Source organism: Alosa alosa, chromosome 16, assembly GCF_017589495.1.
Source record: "Alosa alosa isolate M-15738 ecotype Scorff River chromosome 16, AALO_Geno_1.1, whole genome shotgun sequence".
Lineage (NCBI taxonomy): Eukaryota > Metazoa > Chordata > Actinopteri > Clupeiformes > Clupeidae > Alosa > Alosa alosa.
In genome coordinates this window covers 17,247,213-17,272,964 of record NC_063204.1, presented here as the reverse complement: position 1 = coordinate 17,272,964, position 25,752 = coordinate 17,247,213, and the positions used below count along the sequence as shown (strand labels likewise).

Below are 25,752 nucleotides of genomic sequence, written 5' to 3'. Positions count from 1 at the left end.
GGTCCAACACCTACAGTAACATTGTGGTGCACTGATAACAAGCTGGCTCTCAACTCCAAGAAGACCAAAGAGCTCATTGTGGACTTCAGGAAGTCTAAAGCTGGCACACACACACCCATGCTCATCAACGGGACTAAGGTGGAGCGTGTCACCAGCTTCAAGTTTCTGGGTGTCCACATCTCTGAGGACCTCTCTTGGACCCTCAACACCTCTACCCTGATCAAAAAGGCTCACCAGTGTCTCTTCTTTCTGTGGAGACTAAAGAAGGTCCATCTGTCTCCTCAGATCCTGGTGAACTTCTAACGCTGCACCATTGAGACCATCCTCATCAACTGTGTCACAGTTTGGTATGGCAACTGCTCTGCCCATGACTGGAAAGCACTGCAGAGGGTGGGGAAAACTGCCCAATGCATCACTGGTTCATTTTAGTCCCCTGACCTTAAATCCATAGTAAAACAGTGGGGTGAGCCAAAAAGGGGAATGCACAAGTGTGGACCTAGCCTGGCTAGCGCCACCACTTCTCAATGAGACGTGGTCTGGGAACCAAACGTTCATTTTCTCGTATTTGAAAAAAATGCCCATATCCGTTTATTGGGTGCCACGGATGTCTATCAAATGCGTCTGTGCATAGCTCATCATCATCTTGCTTTCCCCCCTGTTCTGTGATTGGTTCCCTATCTGAGGCAAAAATTAGGGCGGTAGTTTCCAGGCTGCCTTAGCAGCGTGAATCAAATCGTGCGCAAGGCAGCATGGGAACACCCAGGCTAGTGTGGACCTAGGAATCTGGACGATCTGGGGAGATTTTGTAAAGACAAACGGTCTTAAATCCCTTGCTTTGTATTCTCCAACTTTATGGGGTGTCATAGGAGAATATTACAAGCTGTTTTATTGGCAAATGGAGGCTTAAGAAGGTGGTAGCAAGAGGTGGCAATAATTGTGAGCGACATGTTTTTGTGAAAAATATTTATTTCTTGAGATTTTCATTTTTCTCAAAATAAATTTGCTTCCTTTCAAGGTTGGATTTTTTTCTATTTTTTTCATTGTGTGATTACAATAAATCACCAACAGATAAATTTTTTATACCGGCTTTTAGTCAACTTTCACAGCAACTTTCATGGCAATTGGATAAATAAAGGCTGAGATATCAGTTCATTTACTTTGTTACAGCGCCCATAGAGGCCAAATTACACCAATGTCATTGTGCGTTCCCACAATCAAGTGCCAAGTCCCTGTACCAAGTTTGCCTTTAGTACATCAAAGTGTTGTTAAGATATTAGCTGTCTTTCTTTATTACAGCACCCCTAGAGGCCAAATGACACAACTTTCCTTGCACATCCTCACAATCAGCTACCATGTCCCTGTACCAAGTTTGGACTTCATACATCAAAGCGTTGCTGAGATATGAGCCTACTTCCTGTATTGCAGCGCCTCTAGAGGCTAATGATGCAGATTTCCTAGTGCGTCCTCACAATCAGGTACTAAGTCTCTGTACCAAGTTTGGACTTTGTAAATCAAAGTGTTGCTGAGATATGAGCTCACTTCCTGTATTGCAGCGCCCCCTATAGAGGCTGAATGTTGCCAATTTCCTAGTGCATCCTCACAATCAGGTACTAAGTCCCTTCCAGTGCCCTAGCCTGACGTAGTCATACTCAATTCTAGTCAGAATGAGTCTGATACTGCTCCATTGGGACATAATTATGGAGCGTTTCAACCGATACAGGGGGGGAATGCCTCTGCACTCAATTGGATAGACCTAACCAATCAGAGCCACGAAATAGCTTAATGTGAGGTGTAGGAAGAAAACACACGAACCATCCTTCTTCTTCACAAATGCCTTAACATTGTTTTCTGGTGTTTTGTAAAAGTTAGTGCTGTCAATAACTCCTAGCCTACAACACTCATTAGCGAATTCTAAGAGATACGTAGTAGGGTAGGCTATTAGGAAAAAACTGATAGCCTATATCCCCTCCATTTTTAAAAATAATTCTGTTGAACACTGATATGCTACAAACATGTTAAACAGCTGGGAAAGGCTGTCGCAAATCCTTAGAACAGGTGGTCAATCAGAGATTTCAAACAAACGAGGGAACATGTCGCAATGCAATAGCGCTGTTTTCCCTTGATGAAAGTGAAACCACAAGTTTTCCCACATCTCAACTTTGGCCAAAGTTTTCAGAAATAATCGTTTTTCAGTGATAAAACCTCATTAAATAATATGCATTTTCCATATGGGGTCTTAAAAGTCATGTATCCTTCTAGTCACAGCATTTTTGTTTCAAACATAAGCCTAATCTAAGCGTGCTCAGATGATGTGATAGACCAGGCGCTGTTGCTCACCTGTCCATCATCGCAAAGCCCGATTTGATTGGTCCGCCCGATCTAGGGCGAGCATACTTGCTCCACAATGGAGCAATGCCAGACCGAACTTCCCGACCTCAAATGTTGTGGGCGGGACTAAGTTCGGAAGGCTACCAGCTACCAGGCTACCAGCGCCCCCCTATAGAGGCCAAATGATGCCAATTTCCTAGTGCGTCCTCACAATCAGGTACCAAGTCCCTGTACCAAGTTTGGACTTTGCACATGAAAGCCTTACTGAGATATGAGTTCACTTCCTGTTTGGGCGGCTTGACCGCCAAATTTAATTGGCTGTATTGAGTGAACACTACTGAATATCGAAACACCTATAGGTAACTTTTGTGAGGCTTGGTCTAAACATCATCTGTGCCAAGTTTCGTAAAAATCGGAAAAAATGTGTAACCTGTGGAAATTTAGTTTTGCTTTCGATAAAATCCAATATGGCGGAAGGTCCAACATGGTGTTAATTGATGTTGTGGGGTACGTCGAACTGGGCAGGCATCATCCAAGGATTCCAAATATTCCTCAATGTTCAAAATCGGGCATACAGTACAGTTACAAAGTTAATCGCATGGATGTAATGCCAACTTTGACCCATTGGTGGTGCTAGAGCAGTTGAAGTGCTGACATGAAACTTGGTGAAATGAATCATGGGACTGTCCCCAATCAGTGTGCTGAATTTCACAACTTTTTACCTTCGGTGCTAGACCCCCAATTTGTATTCCAATGTCCAATGACTATCCCTGCCTCTCCTTAATAAGTTTGTATTATTAAACTATGGTGAGGTTTATACTATAAAAAGGGCATAATATTATCAGAAAATGGCAATTAAATAGTCAATTGTAATCATAGACTGTATATATAGAACTGTCTATGATTCTATATATACAGTCTATGATTGTAATGATCAGCATGGTAATTGTCAACGGAAATTTCATGACAGCCCTACAGGTGATTGAGACCAAGGAGTAGTAGACCTGATTCTTCAGGATGTTTCGCAACAGACTCTTTAAGCCTCTTTAAGTCTTTGCTGGCATGTCTGCTACTCACATCAGTCTCAACAGTAGCACAGGTCTCTCTGTGTCGGTCTCTCTTGTTCACGCTCACACACACACACACACACACATGCACGCACGCATCTTCATTCTTGGAAATTTGCAAAAAATGGGGTGACACAAATGCAGGGCATTAATACAAAATTACTTTATTTTATATCCATGACCTACACACATGTGCACAGATAAGGTAAGCCAAAAAAAGATAAATGTTTGATTGAAACAGATACAATATGCATACAGTTCCACACAGGACTTCTGTAAGAGGTTCGAGATTTCTGTTGTAGGTTTAGAACGAATGTGTCTGACATCAATATGCCTTATTTTGACTTTCTTGAGATAATGCACATGTAGACACAAACTTGTGCAGACTGTGCAAAAAAAAAAACATGATCACATCACCAACACATCTTTCCCATACATGATACTAGCAGTTCACAAAACAAGTGAATGAAAGAGTTCAGACAATGCAAAGAACAGTTACATGGCACTCTCAAAACACTTTCAGTAAGGACAATACAGTCAAAGCTGGTAATACAAACAACAGCAATAAAGGCTTTGTGGAGGAGTGCAGACACTGCCAGAGCAGGGGAAGGCAAACCATAAAAAGAACTTGGCCTACAAAGGAATCCAGTTGTATGTCTGAAGATAAAAATCTGTAGTTTATAAAATTATATTTATACCTCTTCATTAATAATTTACTCAAAAAATATAACCTCACAAAGAGTCCAACTGATCCTCAGATAAGAAAAGGATACATGATATTTTAATGTACTGTGATTAGTTAAGAGCAGTGTTTCTTCCTATGATTGTGCAGTCAGTTATGTTTATTATATTACTTTAAAATCATCAAGTAAGCAAAACTAAGTTATATGTGGAATGTTAAGAGCACTTTCTGACCAGCTGAAGCACTTGGAAGAATTCAGAGAAAGTAAGCCTTGATATAACTTGTTCTGAAAACATTCAAATATATATACAGAGGTTTGTCTAAAATACATGGGAAAACTAAAAAGAGGACACAACAGACTGACAAGAAAGCAAGAAAATGAGTTAAACTTACTTCAATATGTAGCCCGTAACAGCCAACAGCAACCACCCCACCCTCCCCTCCCATCTATGGGCCATGTCACCCTAAATCAAGGGGATGCTGAGGAAACCCATACCACCATTACAATTTAATTTTGTGACATCATTCCTATGACTAAGAAGCCCAGCACATCATCTGAAAACAAAAATTCCCACAGACCTGGTTGAATTGGCACTTAAATGTGTTACGGGATAATACACGATGATTTAAGAGAATTACAACAAGCTGCAAGAAGTCTTGTCAAGATGACGTCTAGTTCCACCATTTCTAAAAGTGTGAGACACCAGCAATGCTCCCAAACATAATATGAATGATTTTATACCCAAACTGAAATACACCAATACACCAGTGAGTGTGTGTCAAACTGGTCTCAACTGGATGCTCATAGAGTCCTGCTCATAAAGCAGGACAGGAGAAACAGGGTTAGGCAGCATTAAGCTTGTGGTTGCTACTACACTGTAAGTGCAGTTATTAAATCTCTCTGACAGTTAGAGTTATTTAGGGGCTCAGTAACTGCCACACAGGTAAACCAATTAGCTGGCATCCACTAAAGCTACTGAGATACTGAGAAGTGATGGCCGATTCAGATAGAGAGAGGTGGATGTGACCACTTACCGGTCCACAAAGCCAGTTGTTCACTGTTCATGTTCACTGGAACACAATGTAGCGTTGCATGAACTGAGTGAGCCTGAAAACCCATTACTGCAGTGACATTACTGCAGTTATGCTGCAGGCATAGATTGGCAACACTGAAATATTCAGCACAGTGATAGTCAGGGATCATACAAACATAGTAATACCCATGTGATCAAGCTACATATACCTACAGTACAGCATTGTCCCTGGTACAATAACAATATCAGACAACAGAAGCGAGCGGGGGAAAGAACACCTACTTTCGTTCCTATGTGTATGTGGCTAAATGGAACACTAGTGAAGCACAGATGTTCCAATGCAGCAGCTTCAAATTTTCTGAAATGTGTAGTGACGTATACAAAAATAAATATTACAAAACATCTGAAATCATTGACCTCTGAGTCACGTTACGTCGCAGGACGAGGGGGGGGAATGTCCAGTTACGATTATATAAAATTTCCACCATAGGGAACACTAGTTTTTCTTCTAATAGGAAGAATATTCTCTGAGCCCAGTGGAAGACACTGTTGCCATAGACAACCTCCCATGTGAAAGTCATCACCATAAAGGCATCCTTCATTTGGAAAGTGGAGAAAATGGACGGATGCTTTCTAAAAGACCAGAAGCAGAACAGGCTTTGGTAAGGGAGAGTCTACTTCATGTGTGTCTGCCTTCTGGTGTCTGGAAATGTTCAAGGAGAGATACAAAGGTGATTACCCATGAACGAGAGAGGGTGAAGGTGGGTGGTGCGTGTGCATATATATGTGTGTGTATATGTGTTCTGTGCGTCAGTTCAGATTGGCTACAGAAAAAGCTCCCTAAGGCACTTCACATTGGCCATTGGAACGGAGTGGCGGTTGGACACATTTGATGTGGGGAGCTGGCGTTGGGCGTGGCTCACACAGGCATGTGCATCTCTGTGTACTCGTCCTGGCCCTCCCGCTCATCAAAAGTGGGCTCAGCATCATCAGCATCCAGCTGAGGGTTACACAGACACAAACAGACATTCTTAGCATTGTCAACAAAATATCTATACATGCTGTATATTATATACAGTTCTGGAAGAAGATGAGACCATTGCACATTTTTATGATGTCATCCTATGGTTGCTAAGTGACATTTGAATGAGTTGACAGTCATCATTCAAATTTGCAGTGGTCTCTAAATTTTGAATATGACTGTCAACTCATTTGAATGTCACTTACCAACAGTAGGATGACAGACAAATGTGCAAATAATTTTATATATATATATATATATATATATATATATATACACACACACGTATATACAGCATATATATACACATACAGTATACACACACACACACACACTGTTCTATGCTCTATGACTGTTGTTGATAGACTCATCCTCTCACCACCTTTTATTTTTACCACCATCCTCTCACCACCATATTTTTAAACCCATTCAGCCGTCATTTGGTGTACAAGTGCCATTTGTATAAGCAGTGGTATATGTGTGCGGTCAACTCACACACTGCATCTCTCTGGCAGTGAAGATTCGTGGAAGGAGGAACATCTTGACGGGGACGGTGAGGATGAGGACAAAAGGGAAGGCCAGCGACGCAGCAGTGGACATGACTGCCCACAGCACAGCCAGACACACCACCTGCACTGCTGTGAACAGGTGCATGCGTAGCGTTCTCACCTGCGGGAGCAGAGAAGGTGATGATTACACAGTCAGATCACATAGTTAGCTATTCCTCTACCACAGCCTCAGTGAAAGGGTAACACTGTGTTCTTACAGCTTGTCCAAACAGAAAGTGAACATTAACGAAAAAAATCAATTTAGTTACGCTGTTTTGAACTGGAATGTCCTGAACAGTACGCAACATGAAACAGTGCTGTGCAACGCAGCGTTTTGTGAACTTTTGTCAGACTCTCCGTTTTTATTTTCTTTCTGTCGCTCATGTTGCTCTGCTATTTTAAATGTGAAATATGACGCAATAGAAGGGAATATTTAACAGATTCAGTGTAGACAGATAACATTGAATGCTACCAGACAGTCGCTCGCTTGGATCCTGTTAGGGCACACTGTTACAGTGGTCCATGCTGGTGCTTACTATCATATGAAGAGCTCAGGTATGTTATTATGCTTTCACCCTTTGCCTCTACAGTGTGTGTGTGTGTGTGTGTGTGTGTCTGTCTGTCTGTCTGTCACGACTCAAGGAATTGTCCGTGCTGTGCCGAGTTCTCACCTTGCGCACATACATGTGGTCAGGATGGTACTTAGGAGGCATGAGTAGCAGCTGGATGCGTTCAGTCAGCTGGATGCCATTGAGAGACATCACGCCCATGTAGAGGAAGATCCCAAACAGAACAGCAATGGGGATCTTACGCAGGAGGTCCCCAATCACAATTGACAGACCTGAGTAATGGGGAGGGGTGAGAGGAGGGATAAAAAGTTAAAAATAAAAAAAGGTAAAATTTTGTTGTTCAAAGTTCAATATACTTGCTTATACACAGCACAATATATACCCTTTCAACTGCATAAACAAACATGTGTGTTCCTAAGGCATTTCCGGTGGCACAGCAAACAAAATTGAGCTAGTGGTAACGTCGGAACAAACAAAAATAAAAAAGTTGTAACGTCAACATTCTGTAGAGCATTACGGTAACGTTTTAATTTCAGTATTTAATTTATGTATTTTCATATCAAAGTATCTGCATTGGTTTTGAACGTTTCAACCAGAAACCCTCCAGGAGCTGACTGAAAGGGTCTATATGCTTTAAGCTAGGTCCTGTGCTGCAGCACGCTGAAGTAGTGTTACTCACCCACTAGAATGGCCACCAGAAGCCCAGTCACCCTCTGCTCTTTCACCTCCTGGATGCGTGGCTTGTCTCCAGGGGCCACTGCCTTGCTCATGACGGTGAGTGCGTTGACGTGGGTGACGGAGCGGACAGTGGCGGCGGCCATCCACGGCAGGCCGAACAGGGCACAAGTACCCCCTAGAGCCACAATCACCAGCAGGTCCAAGTGAAAGCCGGAGCCCTTCACCAGCATCCGCTCCTTTTTACTGACTATCAGGCTGTAACATGGGAGAGAATGGAGAGAGAGAGAGAGAGATGGAGAGAGATCAAGCCAGAGTGAGATCGATGGTTTCATATTAAAATGACTTGAGAGTATGAGGTATACAAAGATACAGTATTGTTTAATAATTCACATGCCTGACCACATGACAACACATCCTGCAATGTTGCAGAATAAAAAGCTTGCTTGGTTCTCAAGCTGTTACTTCAGTTACTGTGTTCACTGGTTATGTCAACCATGCGTCATCTTGGTGCTATGTAGAGAAAGAATGGCTTTGACTCAGAGCATTAATCCTAACTTATCACCCGGAGAGAAGAAATAATCTTTTTGATTGGCTGGTAGGGTGGCTATTAATTCTGAATAACAGGACACCTATGAAGTAGATCTGGTAAAAAAAGTTTAATTACGAATGGAAACTATAACAACTATAGTAGGACAACGGTTGAGCCTGGAAGCAGGCTTCACAACAATGGAATCAACTGTAAACAAGCTAACTGTCCATGCTATCGCTGTTAGGGCCAAAGAAAGTTGTACAACAAAAAAGTGGGCTTCTTTTTAAATGAAGCCGCTTGTTTCCTTTGCATGCTAAGGCATGACTATTGCCTATAGTGGCAACCGGGTGATACTGTAAGTGGGATAACAGCCTTCGAGGTGTCCTGTTATACGGAATTAATAGACATGGGCGGAGGCTCCACTGCACATCGGGGAGTTCTTTGCCCTCGTCCATTAATCCTGTAACACGACACCGCTGCGCCAGTTATCCCTTGCATAACATCATTAAGTCATTAACATTACGTGGTGATCTGTGTCTCCATGAAAATGAGGATGAAGACTAGCAGAGCAGGAAGGATGCTGGCGGCCATCATCCAGATGGGGAAAGGGTCATTCATGCCAAGAGGATTCACAAACCAGCCACGCTTGGATGGGCTGGTCACAGATAACCCATTGGGCACACTCAGTTTCTGTGAAAGGATGAAAACCATTTAATGTTTAAAAGGACAAGCATTTTAAAAATCTGTAGGCTTTTTATGTTATATTCACAACTTTTTATTTGGCTATTTGCATCTTTCAATCTTGCATTGTTTTAAAAGATACTACACTGTATCTGTATCTGCTTAATTGGGAAGTATGCGGTGTGTAAGCCTCACCTGTGTAAAAGTGTCCTGAATGCTGTAGTCCACCAGCACCATGATGAGGATGGCAATTGGGACACCAAAATCTCCAATCACCCTGCGAAGCTGTGAAGAGGCACACAAAAGGGGTAATCATCAAACCTCCACGTCTGAACAGGTTCAATGGAACTCCACTGTGTTAGGACACATCATTATGGGGCCTAATGTGAATGTTTATAAGTGTGCATATGACCTCATATTAGCATATGATCTTAGACCTTTACCCCCAATCATTCACATTAGGGCCCTTAATGTTTTGCTTATATGGCCTTACCCTGCCAGGAAAAAATGCGCTGTTCTTAAACTTGCGCAGGTAGAAGGCGATGAAGAATGTTCCCGACATGAGCACCAGGGAGAGCAGAGCTGTGTTGGGCTCTCCGCGGTTACTGGGGGTGAGGGTGGTGGTGCTGTTGTCTGGCAGCACACTCATAGTGATATTCTCTGATGTGCTGTTGCCATCGGTGCTATTGATGATACTGCATCGCTTCAGTGGATGGTGCAGGAATATCTGAAATATGGGAGGATCAGGCTTACATTTTACACTTAACCATAGTGGAGGTTTTCTCCCATTTCTCAGTAATCAACCAAAGACAAACAGCTACTCAACAACTAGTCAAACCCAGTGTCCAGTCTGACCTTTCCCAGTTTGGAGAATGTCTCATAGATGAAGATGAGGGAGATGAGGATGGAGAAAATCTCCTGAGTGAATCGCGACACAAAGCGGACCAGGAAGCTCCCCTCAAAGGCCACCATAAGCACGACTATGATGATGAGCCAGAAGCCGATCCAAACGCGGCCTGTGAGGTACTCCACATTGTTCGCCTTACAAAACTGCAAAGGGGGACAAACAAGAAGGACTTTCTAAAACTGATAATTCCGGTCGTAAACAGTCGTTCCGTTGTAAAATGCAGCATAAACATACACCTTGACCGCATTTCTTTCTATATTACTGCGATACCATAACTTGATACAAAAGTTAAAGTAGCTGAGTCTCGACGTTGCTTGACAACCATTCAGATAGAGGAAATATATTTCTTGGCGGAAGAGTGATTATCTATGAATAAATCGGTTCCATTTCTAGTTGCTGTGCCTTTACTTTATGAAACTTAGTATTTATAGTAACAGTTTTAGAAAAGCAATAAGCCACTCGAGTGCGTAAGTTACACCGAGCGTCGTGCCTAACAACGGCCCTTAGCTGTTGTAGAATCAGTGTAACCTACGGCCTCTCGGGGGTTATTGCTTAAATAAGATGACCTCACCTCATCTTCCCATTTAACTCAAGTTGAAGGTGCCCCCCACCAGTACAGTTTCCAGCATTACCAATGCTTATTACACTAACTGAACGTCATGAATACGCAAGGGGAAAAAAATGCACATGGAAGAAAAAAACTGAACCTAACCAACCCAGAGAGAGAGGTCAGCGGCACTCACCGAGAAGAAGGCCTCCTCAAACACCAGAAGGGGCCCGGAGAAGCCCACCACCAGCAGTGGCTGGGCTCCCAGCAGGCAGAAGAGCACGCCCTGGATGGCCGTGGACACGATGAGCTCCGACACGCCGATCAGGCCCTCCGTCTTCTCCCCCAGCAGCCCGCCGAAGGTGATGGCGGGCGAGAGTGCCGCAAAGTAGATGAAGATGACGGCGGCCATGCACTGTGCGTTCAACGCATCCTTGAAGTCACTGATATACTTGGGGTAGCGGCGGCGGGCGTCACGGATTAGGCCCCCGAACGGCCTGCCCGAGCGTTGGAGAGGGTCGTCGCTGGGCTTGCCAGCAGCCAGGAGGGATTCTGGGAAGAACGACAAGGTGGGGGGATAAGTACAATCACAGAAAGCCATGATATGATTTGTTTTCACAATTAAATGTTATTTCTCTCACACTTTGATATGTCAAGACAAGCTGGAAAGTTAACATACAGTATACCAGAGACCCAGAAACCAAGGGCGGGCTTTATGTGATGACAGATAGAGCAGTGCAATCAAAACAACCAATGGCTGCACAGATGGCGACAGGGTTAAACAGATACAGACGTGTATTCAACTGCTACAACTGCATTTAAAAACTTTGTTTACAAGATCTTTGTTTACTTCCGAAACAATATGGTAAGAGTTTAATGGACCAATTTAAGTTTAATTTCACTGCTAGTTATACACCTGGTAGTCACAAGTCAATGAACCCTTTCCTGACCCACTCTCAATCTAAACTGAGATGTGGTCTGGTGTCAACGAGGCGAGGCTCCTGTCCCACCCCGGCATGCGCACCTTTCTCCTCCGGGCTCTTGAGCTCTTTTGCCAGTAGTTTCTCCTCCTGTTCCTCGCGCTTGCGCAGCATCTCCCGCTGGAAGCGCGCCACTGAGCGCAGCAGCTCTTCGCCCCCCACCTCCGAGGGCGGCAGCACGATGCTGCAGTCCAGGAAGCTGTTGATGGCGTTCAGGAGGTCGTGTCTGTCGTCCGCCAGGTAGGCCGCCTCGTGAAAATGCTGCAGAGAGGATAACAGTATCAGTAACAGTACAGTAACAGTATCAGTTTCATTTAATTTGTGCTTAAAAAATACAATCCTATCAACACGAGTTTTTACACACAACAATACTGAGAGATGTGAGCACAATGCTATTGTGTCCTTGGACCATGGGTTCATGTATCTACACATCATGCATCTCTTAACTTACCTTGTCAGACATGAGTGTTGAAATGGAGCGACCGATCTGATGGTAATCCATGCTGGTGCTGGGCGGCCCGAGCAGGACGAAGAGGAAGCGGACCGGCACCGGCACCTCCAGCACCGAGTCCAGCTCCTGCGCCTCCTGCAGACGCACAAACGCCATGGTGGGCTGCTCCAGGAAGTCCACCGCACCTAGGGGGAGAGAGACAGAGAAACACTGTCAATCTGGAGGTGTCAGGCTTGATCTAAAGATTTCTCAATGCTTGCCTTGCAGGACAGTAAAAGTACCTAAAGACAGCTTCCTAAATACATCATAAAAGGGCGTGACCATAAAGCAACAGAGCTTTTTAGTTAAGTGGGAACATGTTATTTGGGCCATATCTAATAAGATCCACTGCATTATGGAAGAAACTCACCAACTAGTACAACTGTAGCCTCAGCATTTTCAGGAATTTTCTCCAAGAGTTTCAGTTCATGCTTTGACTTGGACCTATGCATTCCAATAACTGGGATGGAGTCCCTCTGTATGGGTTATAACCATAAGAAAACTCAGCCACAGTTTTGAGACAAAGCAAAAATTAATCAAAACACATGACAGCAATGCAGGCTCTGACCTGGGCGTGCACCTCGTGCTTGTCCATGTCGATGCGCAGCTCCCCCTCGAGGCCGGCACCGGTCATCAGGGGCTCGGTGGCGGAGGGCTCTGCCTGGGAGAGGTGGTTGCTGCTGCTGCCGTGGTGGTGGTGGTGGGTGCTGATGAGCGAGCCCAGGCTGGCCGCCGAGATGTTGCGGGGGAAGGAGGCGTGCTCCTTCTCGTCGCTCGGGTGGCTGGGGGAGAGGGGGAAGAGCATTAAGCGGGTGAGCTCATGCACTAGCGTCTGCATAGGGTGCTGCTCGGGTCTACGGGAGGGGTGAGCCAAGGGGGGGGGGGGGGAGACAGCGATGGCAAAAAAAGGAAAGGACCAGGAGGGAGGGTGAGAGCACAAGGTGAGCAACAAATACAACACTAAGACATTTCACTCATTTATTCTTGGAGCTGAACCAACCTTTTTGCCTCATTTAAGCAAATGACTAGTGAGAGCATGCTGTTCTGAGAGTCGACACTCCGTGGCCTGTATCTCTTACATAACACGGCAAAGTTACCACAAACTCCCGTCCTGATCACATCGGTAGAGTGCCAAATGCTTTTGGCTTCTACTTTTGAAATTTTGGCTAGAGTTAAGTTCTGTTTCCGTTCCCCTAACAGCCCATCTTCTCCATTACTCTCCATAACTAATCCATAATTAATGAGGCAGCCGTGCCGTGTTGTACCGAGTGTGACGGCATGGTGTGGCGCAATGTGGCACGGCTCACCTGTGCTTGAGCAGGAGGGCCCTGAGAACGTTGGCGCGGTCCTCTGCCTTGATCTGATCCGAGATGATCATCTGCTCCACCACCTGGTGAGCGATGCCAGGGAGGGTCTTCTGGTCCAGATCAAGGAGCACGGCACCTGGGAGGTCACACAGAGGCAATGTCACACGGTCGTTCGGTTATCGGTGACTACTACATTAGTAATGATGAAGGAAACGCATACGTACAGTATAGCTAGTTGAGGTACAGATCACTTGGGGAGAGTGAGAAAAGGCACAGTCGTTATAAGGGCTGGTCAAGTGTCTCACCGTGAGAGATAGTTTTGCGGAGCTCCAGGAGACTGCGAAAGGACAGGGAAGCCACATGGGGTTTGCCCCAGCGGTCCGTCTCCTCCTCCACGTCCTCCTCAAACTTGATCCAGCGAGCAGTCTCCCTCCACTGCATCTCCTGGTTCTTGTCCATGATCAGTTCATTCAGCTCCACAAACACCTGGAGGACACAACACACACCGAAAAACACACAAACACACACACACACACACACACACACACACACACACACACACACACAATGTCAATCTCTGTAAGGACAATACAGAGCAAAGGTGGGGATTTGCCTCAAGATCTCACTTAAAGGCACTGAAACCAGAGCTTGAGGGAACTGTGGCATAAGCATATGCAGCGGCCATACCACATTTGGATCCAAGTGCCCACAGGGACCTGGGTTTGAATCCAACCCATCGTTATTTCCCGAACCCACCACATCTCTCTCTCCCAGTCACTTCCTGTCACTGTTCACTGTCCTATTTTTAGGCAAAAATATACAATGCTAATGACTTACTAAAGAAAGCTTATAAATCACACACATTTCACATGTCTTTGAAATAAAACCAAAAGAAAACCAAGCCATGCACATATTACAAATTGGATGTAAATTAGTTTGAACTCCTTAGACTCAAGATTCATTCTTTAGTAAATATTAACCATTTACAAAAAGGCAAATCACATTAAACATGCAGCGCAGCATGTTTGCACACCATCCTTTACATCAGCATTCTAAGCACAGGTGTAGGCTCTGCAACACTGCACACCGTTACCGCCACCGACTTACATTTCTGCACAACCCTTGATGCTAACGGTCAAGATCATCGCACGCACATAAAGGCACACTGGATATTTCCTCTTAAACACTTCACAATAAAAAGGACCAGTTCCACATGCCACAGCACACACACACATCCTGACCAACATTAGTGTCCTCAAAAACTCAAAACGCAGACAAGCACAGGCACATCCTCTAACTAACTGCTAACCTTCTGGTGGCGGGTCAACTGACTGGAGAAGTCCAGCAGGACCATGCCGTCGGGTCGATACTCGGAGCGGTACAGAACCGATGGGAAATGGAGGTGTGAGCTTCTGAGCTTCAGGGTCCGCACACTGTCCCTCGTCTGCTGTCAAGGGGGGCCATAGACCTCAACACACACACACACACACACACACACACACACACACACACACACACACACACACGCCACACACACGCCACACACACGCTCACGCTCACACACTCCCACTCTATGGTGCACATTCTCTGACGAGACCCTGTTGTTTACCTGGCCGCTGGGGGGTCTCGTTAATAAAACATCTCCGCTTCTCACAAGCTTGCGGTGTCGGGTTTCCTGAGCTGATCTCGGTTTCTTTGAGCGTGTGTGAAAGGAAAGAAGTTCATTCATTCATTTTTAATTGCACCTTCCCCCGTCTATTCGTCCGCTCAAGAGCCATGAGGGGCTTTGCCGAGAGTTTGGCCAGATTTTTTTTTTTTTTGAAATGTCAGAAAACAAGAGAACACTCTATAAAATGAACCTCAGATCTGACAGGACGAATGATCCAAGATCCACTTCTAAGAACCCTACCAATCACATGATGGGAAGGCCACACGGTGCCCTGAACAACATGTTTCTGAGAGAGATTAGATCCAAATATATCATAATACAAAAATGAAACCATATCCCCAGTAACAGAGACAAATATCAGGTAAAATGTAGAAGCATGTGTGACATGTTGAGTAACTCACCTCATGTGGGGTGCGGTCCAGTTTCCGTGTGCGGGTGCTGGCCTCTTTGTGATCCTTGCTGATGTGCACCACCTGGCCCTTTGCACTCTTCCGCACCAGGTGTCTCCGCATGCCAGGTACATCTTCAAATCGGTGACCTGAGGGAGGGACAGGGAGTGGGACAGGGAGAGGGAGGGGATGAATGGTGTGAGCTTGTGACCACAAGTGTATTAGTTAGGGAAGAAGCTTCATGCAAACTTGACATTTGGAATAGTCCACAGCATATTAGCTCCATCATGTCCACACATGGCCACATTTAATTTCAAAGCACCGCAGGATGGTTTAGTGAGGAACGCTATGAAAGAGGCCTATAAGCCTGCCTACACACACATACACACACAAACACACACAATCATGCAATCATGTCCACACAAAAACACACACACACACACACACACACACAGAGGCACAACACCAAGCCTGATAAACCAGTCTTAAACTTGACCACAGTCAGGTGAGAAAACTGACCGTCTACGGGGCATAAGGAAACACAGATTGTAGTGGGAGATAGCAGTATGAAGAACTACAGAGCAATGGCTGCACAGGGCTGCCTCCACAGGAGCTGATTGTGGACATCACGGAGAGAATAAAGGGTGACTTCCATCATGGGAGCCCGGCGAGGATTTTCTCAATGCACTCTGGACAGCGTGTCCCTGCACCAATCCTGCTACTGTTAGGATGACCTCACCCAGTAGATCAAATCTCAGCCTGCTGAATTAAGGGAGCCCTGTTCCCTTTTGTTCTGTTTCCCCTGCCTCGAAGAATCCAGTTTCAAGACTGGCCCAGTACCAAGTATACACGGGGTGTTATTGTGTGTGTGTGTGTGTGTGTGTGTGTATTTTTGTGTGCGCATGTGTGTGATGGGGTGGCTGTGGGACATTACCTGATTGGAGTGTGGGGTACTGAAGGTGAGAAACATCTAATCAGTACTAACAGCACGAGGGACAAAGGAACATTGGTATGCAAGAGGATTTGACGGCTGCATGGACAGCCAAAGAAAAGCTGCCATCTTTGGTTCTTTTCCCACAATATGTGTTATATTATGTTTCACTCACCAATGGACTTAATGTGGGAACGGCTTAGGAGCCGATTTTGTTAACTCATTTTGGTCAGCAATTTGGTCAGCTAATTAGCATTGATTTAAAAAAGAAACACACAAGCTCACTAGTATGGCTGAAGTTTGCTGGGTTATTTGTAGGGTAAAGGGTAACGTCAAACAGCATCTTTTAAAAAAAAAAACTGGTTTATAATAACCAACAGACATCTAATATTTCCACGTTTTGACTTCTGTTGCTTTCTGTCCTACCTTTGCCATTGGTGAGGTCATAAAGACAGCAGTCCTTCTGTTTCTTCATGAGTAACCTGCTTTATCCAACAGGTCCACAGGTGAGACTTTATGAAGTCCGCAGTCTTCTCTGATGATTATGTTTCAGGACGATGAGATATCAGTAGAAAACAGAGGACTCCCGTCATCCTGTCTACGTGTCTACATCAAAGTCCATCAACCAACAAAAAACCCAAGCTCCTAGATTGCTCTCCATTTCATTAGACAAAATTCATCTTCAAACAAAAAGCAAAGTATATCTGAGATAGTTTCAAGCAGATTTAAGCACATCCCAGTGTCTTCAGACAAGAGGAGGATCCAGGAGGGTGTGGCATTACTGTAATTCTGATTTGATAGGGACATGACCCCCTGATCTGTTGGTGGTTCGCCAACGTTCATCCATGGCACTAAAGAGGGACGTGACCAGCAGCAACTGACCACTGGCCGAACGTAACAGGATCATCCCATCCAGGCCTATTAGGACGTTGAGGTGCTGATACGCCTGGGTCGGACAAAAGGGTAGAGATCAATTTTAATGATTCCTGCTGTTGAGCACCGGCCAGGAGAGATGAGAGGGCCGAGATTCCCAGGCTAATTACAGTAGCACAATCGCTAACAATGGCGCAGAGAGAAGGCCTATGAATCAGTGGACACTACAGCCATATGGTCACTCCTGGACCACACACTAAAGGCACATGTGTGGTTTGAGGTTCAGGGAGCAGGACAGCAGGTTCTCTGTGACCATCATGTATGTAGCCTGTGGCTGCACATTCTGACTGGTCCAAGGTCAGTGTGGGGCGATTAACCTCAGCGCTAGTGAGGTAAGAGCAGGCCTCCCATTTCTGCAGGAGGTTAACTCCTGTCCATTCAGCTGAAAGACAGGTCGGAGGGGTAATCTGATCACTGACCCTCACTGGCGAACAAAAATTTTTACCCTGAGGTAAAGTGCGGCATTGTGCAAACAAGCGTGGAGCCACCATCTCTGGCCAGAGCAGAGACTGGCTGCTGGGAGGGGCGGAGGCCCATGTGTGCCCACCCCCCTCCCCCCTCCGGGTGCTGACCTTCAACAGAGCTGAGGCTCCAGGTGCCTGAGACCACATTTAATTTCAAAGCACCGCAGGATGGTTTAGTGAGGAACGCTATGAAAGAGGCCTATACGCCTGCCTACACACACAGTCACACACACACACACACACACACACACTCACACACACACACACACACACACACACACACACACACACACACACACACACACACACCTATCTGAGGCCCGGGAAGCAGGAGAGCAACCTTAAGCTTGATGAAGTGAAATTTAAAAGGACAGCTGAGAATGCCGCACTGGCACAGCAGCCAGTGAAAACATCCCCAGGTCACGGAGAGTTTAGATCCTCAACACAGGCCCTCTCATTAAAATGTCATGATGGAGTAAAAACAAAATAGAGCCCGAAGGGCTCAGCGTAAGGAGACCTCGCCATGATGGAAAATTGTAGGCTTAAATGGATTGAGAAACAGTAGCTAATAGTGAGGAGATTATTGCTGTGTCCTGAGTTAAAAGGAGTCGGATGACACCCTATGCTCTGATGACTACATTTATTGTGTGTGTGTGTGTGTGTGTGTGTGTGTGTGTGTGTGTGTGTGTGTGTGTGTAAATACAAGATATTACATAAGTACAAGGCATTTACCAGACATTGCTATAGTTTCATTAGGATAACTTTAACTGTAAATGACCCCATAGAAGGACACCTGAGTGACTCACTTTTTATTCCGTCCAGGTCAGCGGAGGCCAGTGTCTGTGCCTCGCTCTCGTCGGTGGGGATGCGCTCGTACTTGGCCTGCTCAGCGCCCGTCATGTTGCCAGTGCGTCGTCGCTCCTGCAGGTCGTAACTTCGGCTCGACACTCTCGCCAGAGGGACGGCAGTGGGGGCTCCAGCAGGTGACCTAGGTAACCATATAGACTTACATTAAATGAGATCGCTGAGTAATCTATGGGAAAATGCAGAAATGTAAAGAGCAGCTAAGTATCAGTGAAATGTATAAAACAGAAACAATACCACTGAAATAAAAATATTTTTTTAACACAAACTACTTAAATATTTTCGAACACAAGTATTTCAGACCACTCTCTCCAGATCACATTCTTAATTCAATTCAACTGAAATTGAACACAACATAGTAATATCAAAGTATCTCATTGACTATCAGTCAAAAACAGTTTAACTATATTAACAACACTTACCTGCAATGAACTAGTCCGAATAGAATGAAATAAAATACAGGCAAAAATAATTCTTGACCTTTAGAATAAATCAGGATCCAAGCTTCACATTCCCCTGAAACTCTTTAGTCCTGGATATCTGCACTATTCTGCCTGCTCCAATAGAGCTATTCCTTTACACTAGAAAATGAGAAGTTATCTGAAGAGGTCTACAAAAGAAAATAAGGGAAGTGTATTCCACAGAGGGCTTAAGCGTGTAGTTGGACTGGCTGACAGGTACAAAAGGTACATCGGCCAGTAGCCATGGAAGTGGGTTGAAATATGGGCTTTGGGGTGACGTGGGCTTTGCGGGAACGAATTTCCCTCCTGCTGGCTTCCTGAATAGCTGTGACTTGGTAACGTACACGTTGTCCTGTCCATGACCATCTCCTGACCTTACCACAAAGCCCCATCAGGCCCAGCCTCACACAAGAGACAGTAAACGGCTCAGGCTGCTGCAGTCAATAAAGGACAGAGACACAGAGAGGAGGAGGCCTTTCTCACAACATCAGTGCAGCAAACTCATGACTAAATTAGTTATAATGTGTTAATAATTATAATGTGTTACCGAAATGCTAAAAAAAATACATAAATGAAAAGCTATGCAATTCAGTGTGTGAGAGCTGGAAAAGGCTGCATTTTCCAAAACCATGAAAATGCCAAATGTTATTCGACATCTTCCGACATGTGATCTCAAAATGGGCAGTTTGAGGGAGAGGATATACTGAGAAAAGGAAACCATTGATGAAGGTGGTACAATGAATATCACTTTTCTGAGTACAGTTTGCTCATCTGAATGGACGGGTCGACTCACTCAGTTGGTGTGGCATCTTCGGGGCCCATGCCCCCAGCTGAAAAGGGGACCACGGAGACATCTCTAGCCGGGTGAGGGCTCTCGGACCCCTCAATGGAGGCCACGTGCTCAGGATCCTCACGGGACACAAAGAACTGGATGGGAGGGACACAATGCGGCGGAAGAAAAGTCTCCTTAGAAAATACAACGTCCTCGGTCACCTAAGCAACCTAATGTTCAGACTGATTTATAAATGAACTTTTGAATATACCATAGCAGACAAAAATTTGTGTAATACTAAAAAATAGAATGTAACTACTGTCTACCACTACATTATATGAACTACTCATGGCCCATGCTCTAAAACCAGCAAGTAATCTGAATAATAATTATAAGATCCACATGAAAAGCTACATGACTAGAAAAAAAGAGTTAGTATCATTGCAGTGGGTATTTATCAATTCTGTGACTCTAAAAGAGGCGCTGAAAACAAAAGGTCTAGTCAAGATAATCTGTGTTTTTGGCATGAAACAAAAGGTTTCAAATGTCATATTGATGAAACACATCCCCGTTAAATAAACTAGGTGGCGCTATACATGAAATTAGTGGTTATGGGATGGGTTGACATGGCCCCTTAAGACGAAAACATAAAAAAAGGTGGTCCTCCTAGGCCCTACAATTCTCGAGATATTCACAGAAAACTGTGTCCGCCCTACTCTCCTTTCGGGGGTCCAGTCCGGCGGGGGGGCGACGGATCAAAACAATGGTTCCATGCCATCCTTGTGGGACTACATGCCCACCAAGTTTCACCCTGGTCTTTCAGTGTCCCAGGAATTCTTGACAGACAATTACACATGCGGAAAAAAAAAAAAAAAAAAACAGAAGAAAAAAACTCCTATATGACCGCTTGGCCAATGTGCGAGTGGTCATAATTATAGAAACCTTCTTGAAAATTGAACAAGGGGAGAGGAAGTGATGTGCAGTGCTGTGTTGGGGTGGCCACATGCGGTGGACAAGGCCATCCTCTGGGAACACAAACAGCTCCAAAAATCGACACATTCTTGTCAAGGATGAATTTGTCCATTTGGTCCATTTAGTCTCACAATCAGGCGCTGATCGTAACTGAGGACAGTACCTACAGTTTGTACTAAATATTCAGCAAAGCAACACGGGTAAACAAGAAATTCTAACTTCTCAGCACCACTGCCATCTAGAGGTTCAACACTTCATTGATTAGTTCTTAACTATTAAATTAAATCACCAACGATTTTGATAATCAATTAAAAATGTAATTATCTTGTCTATGATGACAAACTGAACATCTTGGTATGGACAAAAAAAGGCATTTAAGGGCATCATCTTGGGCTTTGGGAAACACAGACTGACATTTTATAGACAAAATAAGGAATCACTTCCTCAATAAATTAGTCAACAAATTAACCAACAAAGAATATATTATATATTATATATATATATTAGTTGCATCAAGTCATATTGTGTCATTCAGGGACTAAAACCTGTGGTTTAACTGTGGTCTTTACCTGCACATCTTGGCTGGCGTCTGTTTCTTCACCGTGTAGTGTGGCACTGCTTTTGACCTCTGCCGCCTCCTCCTCTTCCTCATCCTCCTCATCCTCTCCCTCCTCTACAGGGGGTGCTCCGCCAGGCCCGGGGCTACCACGGTGATCGCGGCCCTTCCTCCTCTTCTTGTTGGTCTTCTTCCTCTTGCTGTCTCCAGGAAGCTTGGACAGAGGCCGGTGGATGTGGTGGGAAGAGCTGCGATGATCTGCAATGATCAATTTTACATCAGACCAGGACATACAATAAATTACCACCAGCCTTCCTGATGATCATTGTTGCAACAAAAATACATGCTGTGTGTTTCCTTTCGCTTGTCTCTGCATGCAAATCTGAAAATAGTCACCTACAAAGAATTTTTTAATAAATGCTGCCTGCAAATGTATGCCCCATTAAAAAATCCTAAGTTATTCTAGCTGTCAATGTGCTGTGAATTTTAATTGTGGTGTCTCAGCAACATGTAAACAATCATCTAAATGATTTTAATCTGTCTGTCAGAAGGTGTCACAGCTGCGCCGTGTGGTTTTCCATCGTGCCCATGCTGAGGGTGCTCACTCACACTCGATGTCCTCTTCATGGCAGGTGCGATGCTGCTCGTCGGGCACGCTTGGCGTGGGGCTGAGGATCTGCTGGAAGCGCTGTACACCCAGGGCCTTATTCAGGTCCCCATCATCCTCCTCCTGCTGCTGCTGCTGCTGCTGCTGCTGTTGCTGCTGCCTACCTCCACCACGCAATGATGAGGCTGTTGGCTCCGGCTGCAGATGAGAGTGGACAGATACATAAGCGAGCACCTAAGGGAGTTGTCTCTTTGTCTGTATCTCAGTCACTGCATACTGTGATCATCGTGAAATGCTCAATTTGTTTTGATATTTTGATATGATTACCGTAATTTCCTAACTATTAGCCGCGGCTTATACATTGATTTTGCAAAATTTCTTCAGCTATGAGGTTAACCCTTTGAACCCTAAGCTGTTTTTAGGGCATTTTTACTACCTTTATTCATAAGGATTTATTCTGGTCATTTTAAGTGCCACACCCACATATTATATATTGTTTTTTTTCAGCAGAGTCTAGGCTATCCAGATCTGAATACATTTCATGTATTAGTACTAGCACTGATTTTATTTTGATTTTTAAAGAATTAAAATATAAAAAGCATATTATAACAATTCTTATATTTCGACATGTATCTCACCACAGCAAGCTCATAGCTCTACATGCATTTCATGTGTGTGTAGGGCAGACTGTCCTGAATCGAGCAATATAATTGCCATGTTGAAGGGATACTCTGGGGCTGAGCAATTTACAGAAATATGTGGTGTGTGATTTACGGAAATAAATGCCATTTTTTATTTAGTGATGAAAAATGACCTTTCTGCACTCCATATCTGTGACATGAACTGATCTGACCTGACTTGACCCGAGGTTGCGTGTTAGCCTGCGTGCCTATGGTGTATCCACTCATAATGATTCTCAACTTTTTACGGCATTGCCATGAACAAAGTAAAGGCAAAAAAGGTGTTTCTTTGTTGAACAAATTGGGATGCAATGTTAGCCTTGAATTGGATGCCATGCAGGAGTTTTGCTAGGATCTCAATGAACATTGAGATCCGAGAACATATAGGATTATGAACATGTTTTGCCATAGAGAATCACACAATAGCGTTGGATTATAAACATGCGTTGCCACAAGAACAGACAAAAACGTGGGGTAAGTCCAGCTATATGAAGTTATTATTTTGCTGTCACTCCGTCTGTTTTATTACCCAGAAGGATGTACCAATGGATAACCCTGTATCCCCTCTTTCATCTGAAATGCATGCCATATCGATGCAATCACGGGTTCGCGAGTAATTCAAACAAGAGTAATGGGTGCGCAGGTGAACGCCGAGAAGTATAGACTGTAAATATGATGCAATTTGATTTAATTTCATGATTTTTTTTATTTTCACACTTGATCGTACAGACAAGTGTGTAGTCTCTTTGGAAAGCCCCACTTCTGCTCTGTCATGCAATAAAGGTTTCATCTCGGCAGCGATGAACAGTTCCGGAGCAATGTAACCAGAGAAGAAAGGGTGTGTTTTTTGACGCACTTTATGTCAATCATTCTAAGGGTTAATACACGGGGGCAGTTAATATGGCATTAATATAGTTTTGTTTCTTTTCACTTGCATAAAGCACTGTGCTGCGGCTTATACACAAGGCGACTAATCGACAGGAAATTATTGTAATGGCTGCACTGTAAGCAACCAGTGTTGATATTCTAAGGAATAGAATATACTGTATGGCCTTAAGACTTAGTGAGAGACTCGAGGCATTTAGACGAGATGCTGCTAAAGGTGTGTTTTCCTCATTCTCCACTAGAGGGACACATTAGCAAAGTAAGAACAGCTTTAACCTCCCCATGTTCACATAGGGCAGCATTTGTACAAGGAAAAAAAGACGATGACAGAATGTCAAAAACATTATAAAAACAATGAAATAAATGGTCATCAAATAAATGGCTGTACCACACAGCAATGGTAATTCACATGTATTAAACCCCTCTAAAGAGAGTGGTTAAATTGATTCTACCATGCTGGTTATTCTTTCAGGATGTCAGGGACAATCGTACAGTCCAGCGCATTAGAGTGGAAAATAACAACCAGCCCAGTGCGAGGGAAAGCGTCCAGCGCTTGTGGTCCCTCTCCTCAACACAGAGATCCTCCCGTACCCTGACATTAATGAAGGGCTCTATGACGTCATGATGAGATTAGTGCCCCCCCTAGGGTCCGAGACCCTGAGGGTGGGATCTCTCCAGCTGACAGTGAACTAATGAGCTGCTGCCCAGTCCAGTGGCCCTTTAATCTCCCCAACCTCTGCCCCCTCAGAAGCATTAGTCAAATGCCACAAGCATTGCAACCCAAACCAAGTGAGATGCTGCCACCAGTGCCTCTTCTCCAGCAAATAAGAGTTGTTTCAAGGGAACCTTGTCATGCGAAGAATGTGTACTATGCCCCCAGACCAGGAAGAGAGCTCCTGGGGTCCATACTAGAGACTAAAGGGACAAGTCCTTTTACCGGGGTAAAATTAACTGCATCTTTCATGTTTGATTTAACTGTAACCATGTCTGGAATGCCAAGCAGTTTTATAAGCAGTACACTACCAGCTTTTATTAGGAGAAAATACCCCAAGATTTCAAGCTCAATTACAGATATGATATTCAGGTCAAGCCATTACGGAATGTAGACATGACCCTGTGCAACAATCCACTGCCTTTCCCCCAGTTTAGTAAAACTATATTGTGCATTACTACTCAAGGGCATGATTCCACATTTCCATAGACATTCACAGACGAAGATGCCTCAGCAGACAGCAGCAGTAAGAACAGTAGGAAGCCCAATTATAGACAACATGACATTAATCACTGAACAAAGCAACCAAAATTAGAAGGAAAAAGGAAAACATCACTGGTAAGGAAACTCCAAAGTGTATAATTACTGTCAATTACTTTTTACAATACAATACTACCAACAATACTTGACTAGATTTGGAAAGAAATGGGGAGGGGATGTTTAGCGCAACACAATACAGCTTGTTTATCCTAAAATAACAGCTTAAAACTTTTTTCGATTATATAGATGTAATTTTGTGTATTACACGTCTGTGTCATTGCCAAGGAGACACCCAGTATTGCACAAGGCCACTTTGTTCTTCCATGCAGGATCATGACCCTTTTTTGATCAGTTTTTGGTGCATTGGGCACCCCGTACGTTAAACATTTTATGACTAGGGGTATAAATACAGATTCTTACATCATATTGCTTTAAGTTAATGTTGGAGATCAGGCCTTGGTGGGTAGGTGCAGGGCCTGAGGATCTCCATGTAGCATACCACATGCATTCGAGAACATATAGGAGCCAGCACATAGTATTGATAAATCTCTCTGAACACAGAGGAAAAGGGTCAATGTTGACCCAAGGAGCAGCCCTCCTGTAACCTTGCAGATCTGCCCTGGGAAAGTTTACTAACCCACTCTGCTACACTCCAAACTACTCACCAATATGCAGTTAGTGGCATTCATTGTATTGACAAGAGCTTGTGCAGTCTTATTTCAACTTTCTATCAAAGTCATACTTCCTACATGCAGAAGGCTATTTTTATTTGCCTGGCAGCACTGTCAGGATGTAAGACAAATAAGAAACTACAAACTACAAATTACAAATATGCCTTGCTTCAATATTCAAAGACTCAAAGAGAAAAAAAATATATAAATCAAATTAGTTGCAAATGTGTTTCACATCAAAAAATAAAACCACAAGGCATAACTTTCTGTGTAAACAT

The 25,752-nt window shown here is 44.2% G+C and overlaps 1 protein-coding gene across 8 annotated transcripts in view; it reads right to left on the bottom strand.

Moving 5' to 3' along the window:
- Window positions 1–3,536: 3,536 nt before the first annotated feature.
- Window positions 3,537–25,752, bottom strand: part of slc4a2b (solute carrier family 4 member 2b) — a 44,628-nt gene continuing 22,412 nt past the window's right edge. For 7 of the 8 annotated variants that reach the window (XM_048265853.1, XM_048265849.1, XM_048265850.1 and 4 more), the window contains 20 exons: window positions 21,989–22,184; window positions 21,393–21,637; window positions 19,873–20,006; window positions 18,561–18,742; window positions 15,439–15,575; window positions 13,674–13,854; window positions 13,369–13,504; window positions 12,630–12,843; window positions 12,432–12,537; window positions 12,023–12,207; window positions 11,616–11,832; window positions 10,788–11,143; window positions 9,993–10,187; window positions 9,631–9,864; window positions 9,333–9,422; window positions 8,980–9,146; window positions 7,929–8,182; window positions 7,352–7,521; window positions 6,628–6,801; window positions 3,537–6,111 (listed from right to left, as the gene is read on the bottom strand). In XM_048265853.1, coding sequence (XP_048121810.1) covers window positions 6,031–6,111; window positions 6,628–6,801; window positions 7,352–7,521; window positions 7,929–8,182; window positions 8,980–9,146; window positions 9,333–9,422; window positions 9,631–9,864; window positions 9,993–10,187; window positions 10,788–11,143; window positions 11,616–11,832; window positions 12,023–12,207; window positions 12,432–12,537; window positions 12,630–12,843; window positions 13,369–13,504; window positions 13,674–13,854; window positions 15,439–15,575; window positions 18,561–18,742; window positions 19,873–20,006; window positions 21,393–21,637; window positions 21,989–22,184 — 3,654 coding nt within the window. In that variant the 3' untranslated portion in view covers window positions 3,537–6,030. Of the gene's footprint in view, window positions 6,112–6,627; window positions 6,802–7,351; window positions 7,522–7,928; window positions 8,183–8,979; window positions 9,147–9,332; window positions 9,423–9,630; window positions 9,865–9,992; window positions 10,188–10,787; window positions 11,144–11,615; window positions 11,833–12,022; window positions 12,208–12,431; window positions 12,538–12,629; window positions 12,844–13,368; window positions 13,505–13,673; window positions 13,855–14,677; window positions 15,183–15,438; window positions 15,576–18,560; window positions 18,743–19,872; window positions 20,007–21,392; window positions 21,638–21,988; window positions 22,185–25,752 lie in introns of those variants that run through there. The other variant, XM_048265855.1, reaches the window with a different exon arrangement.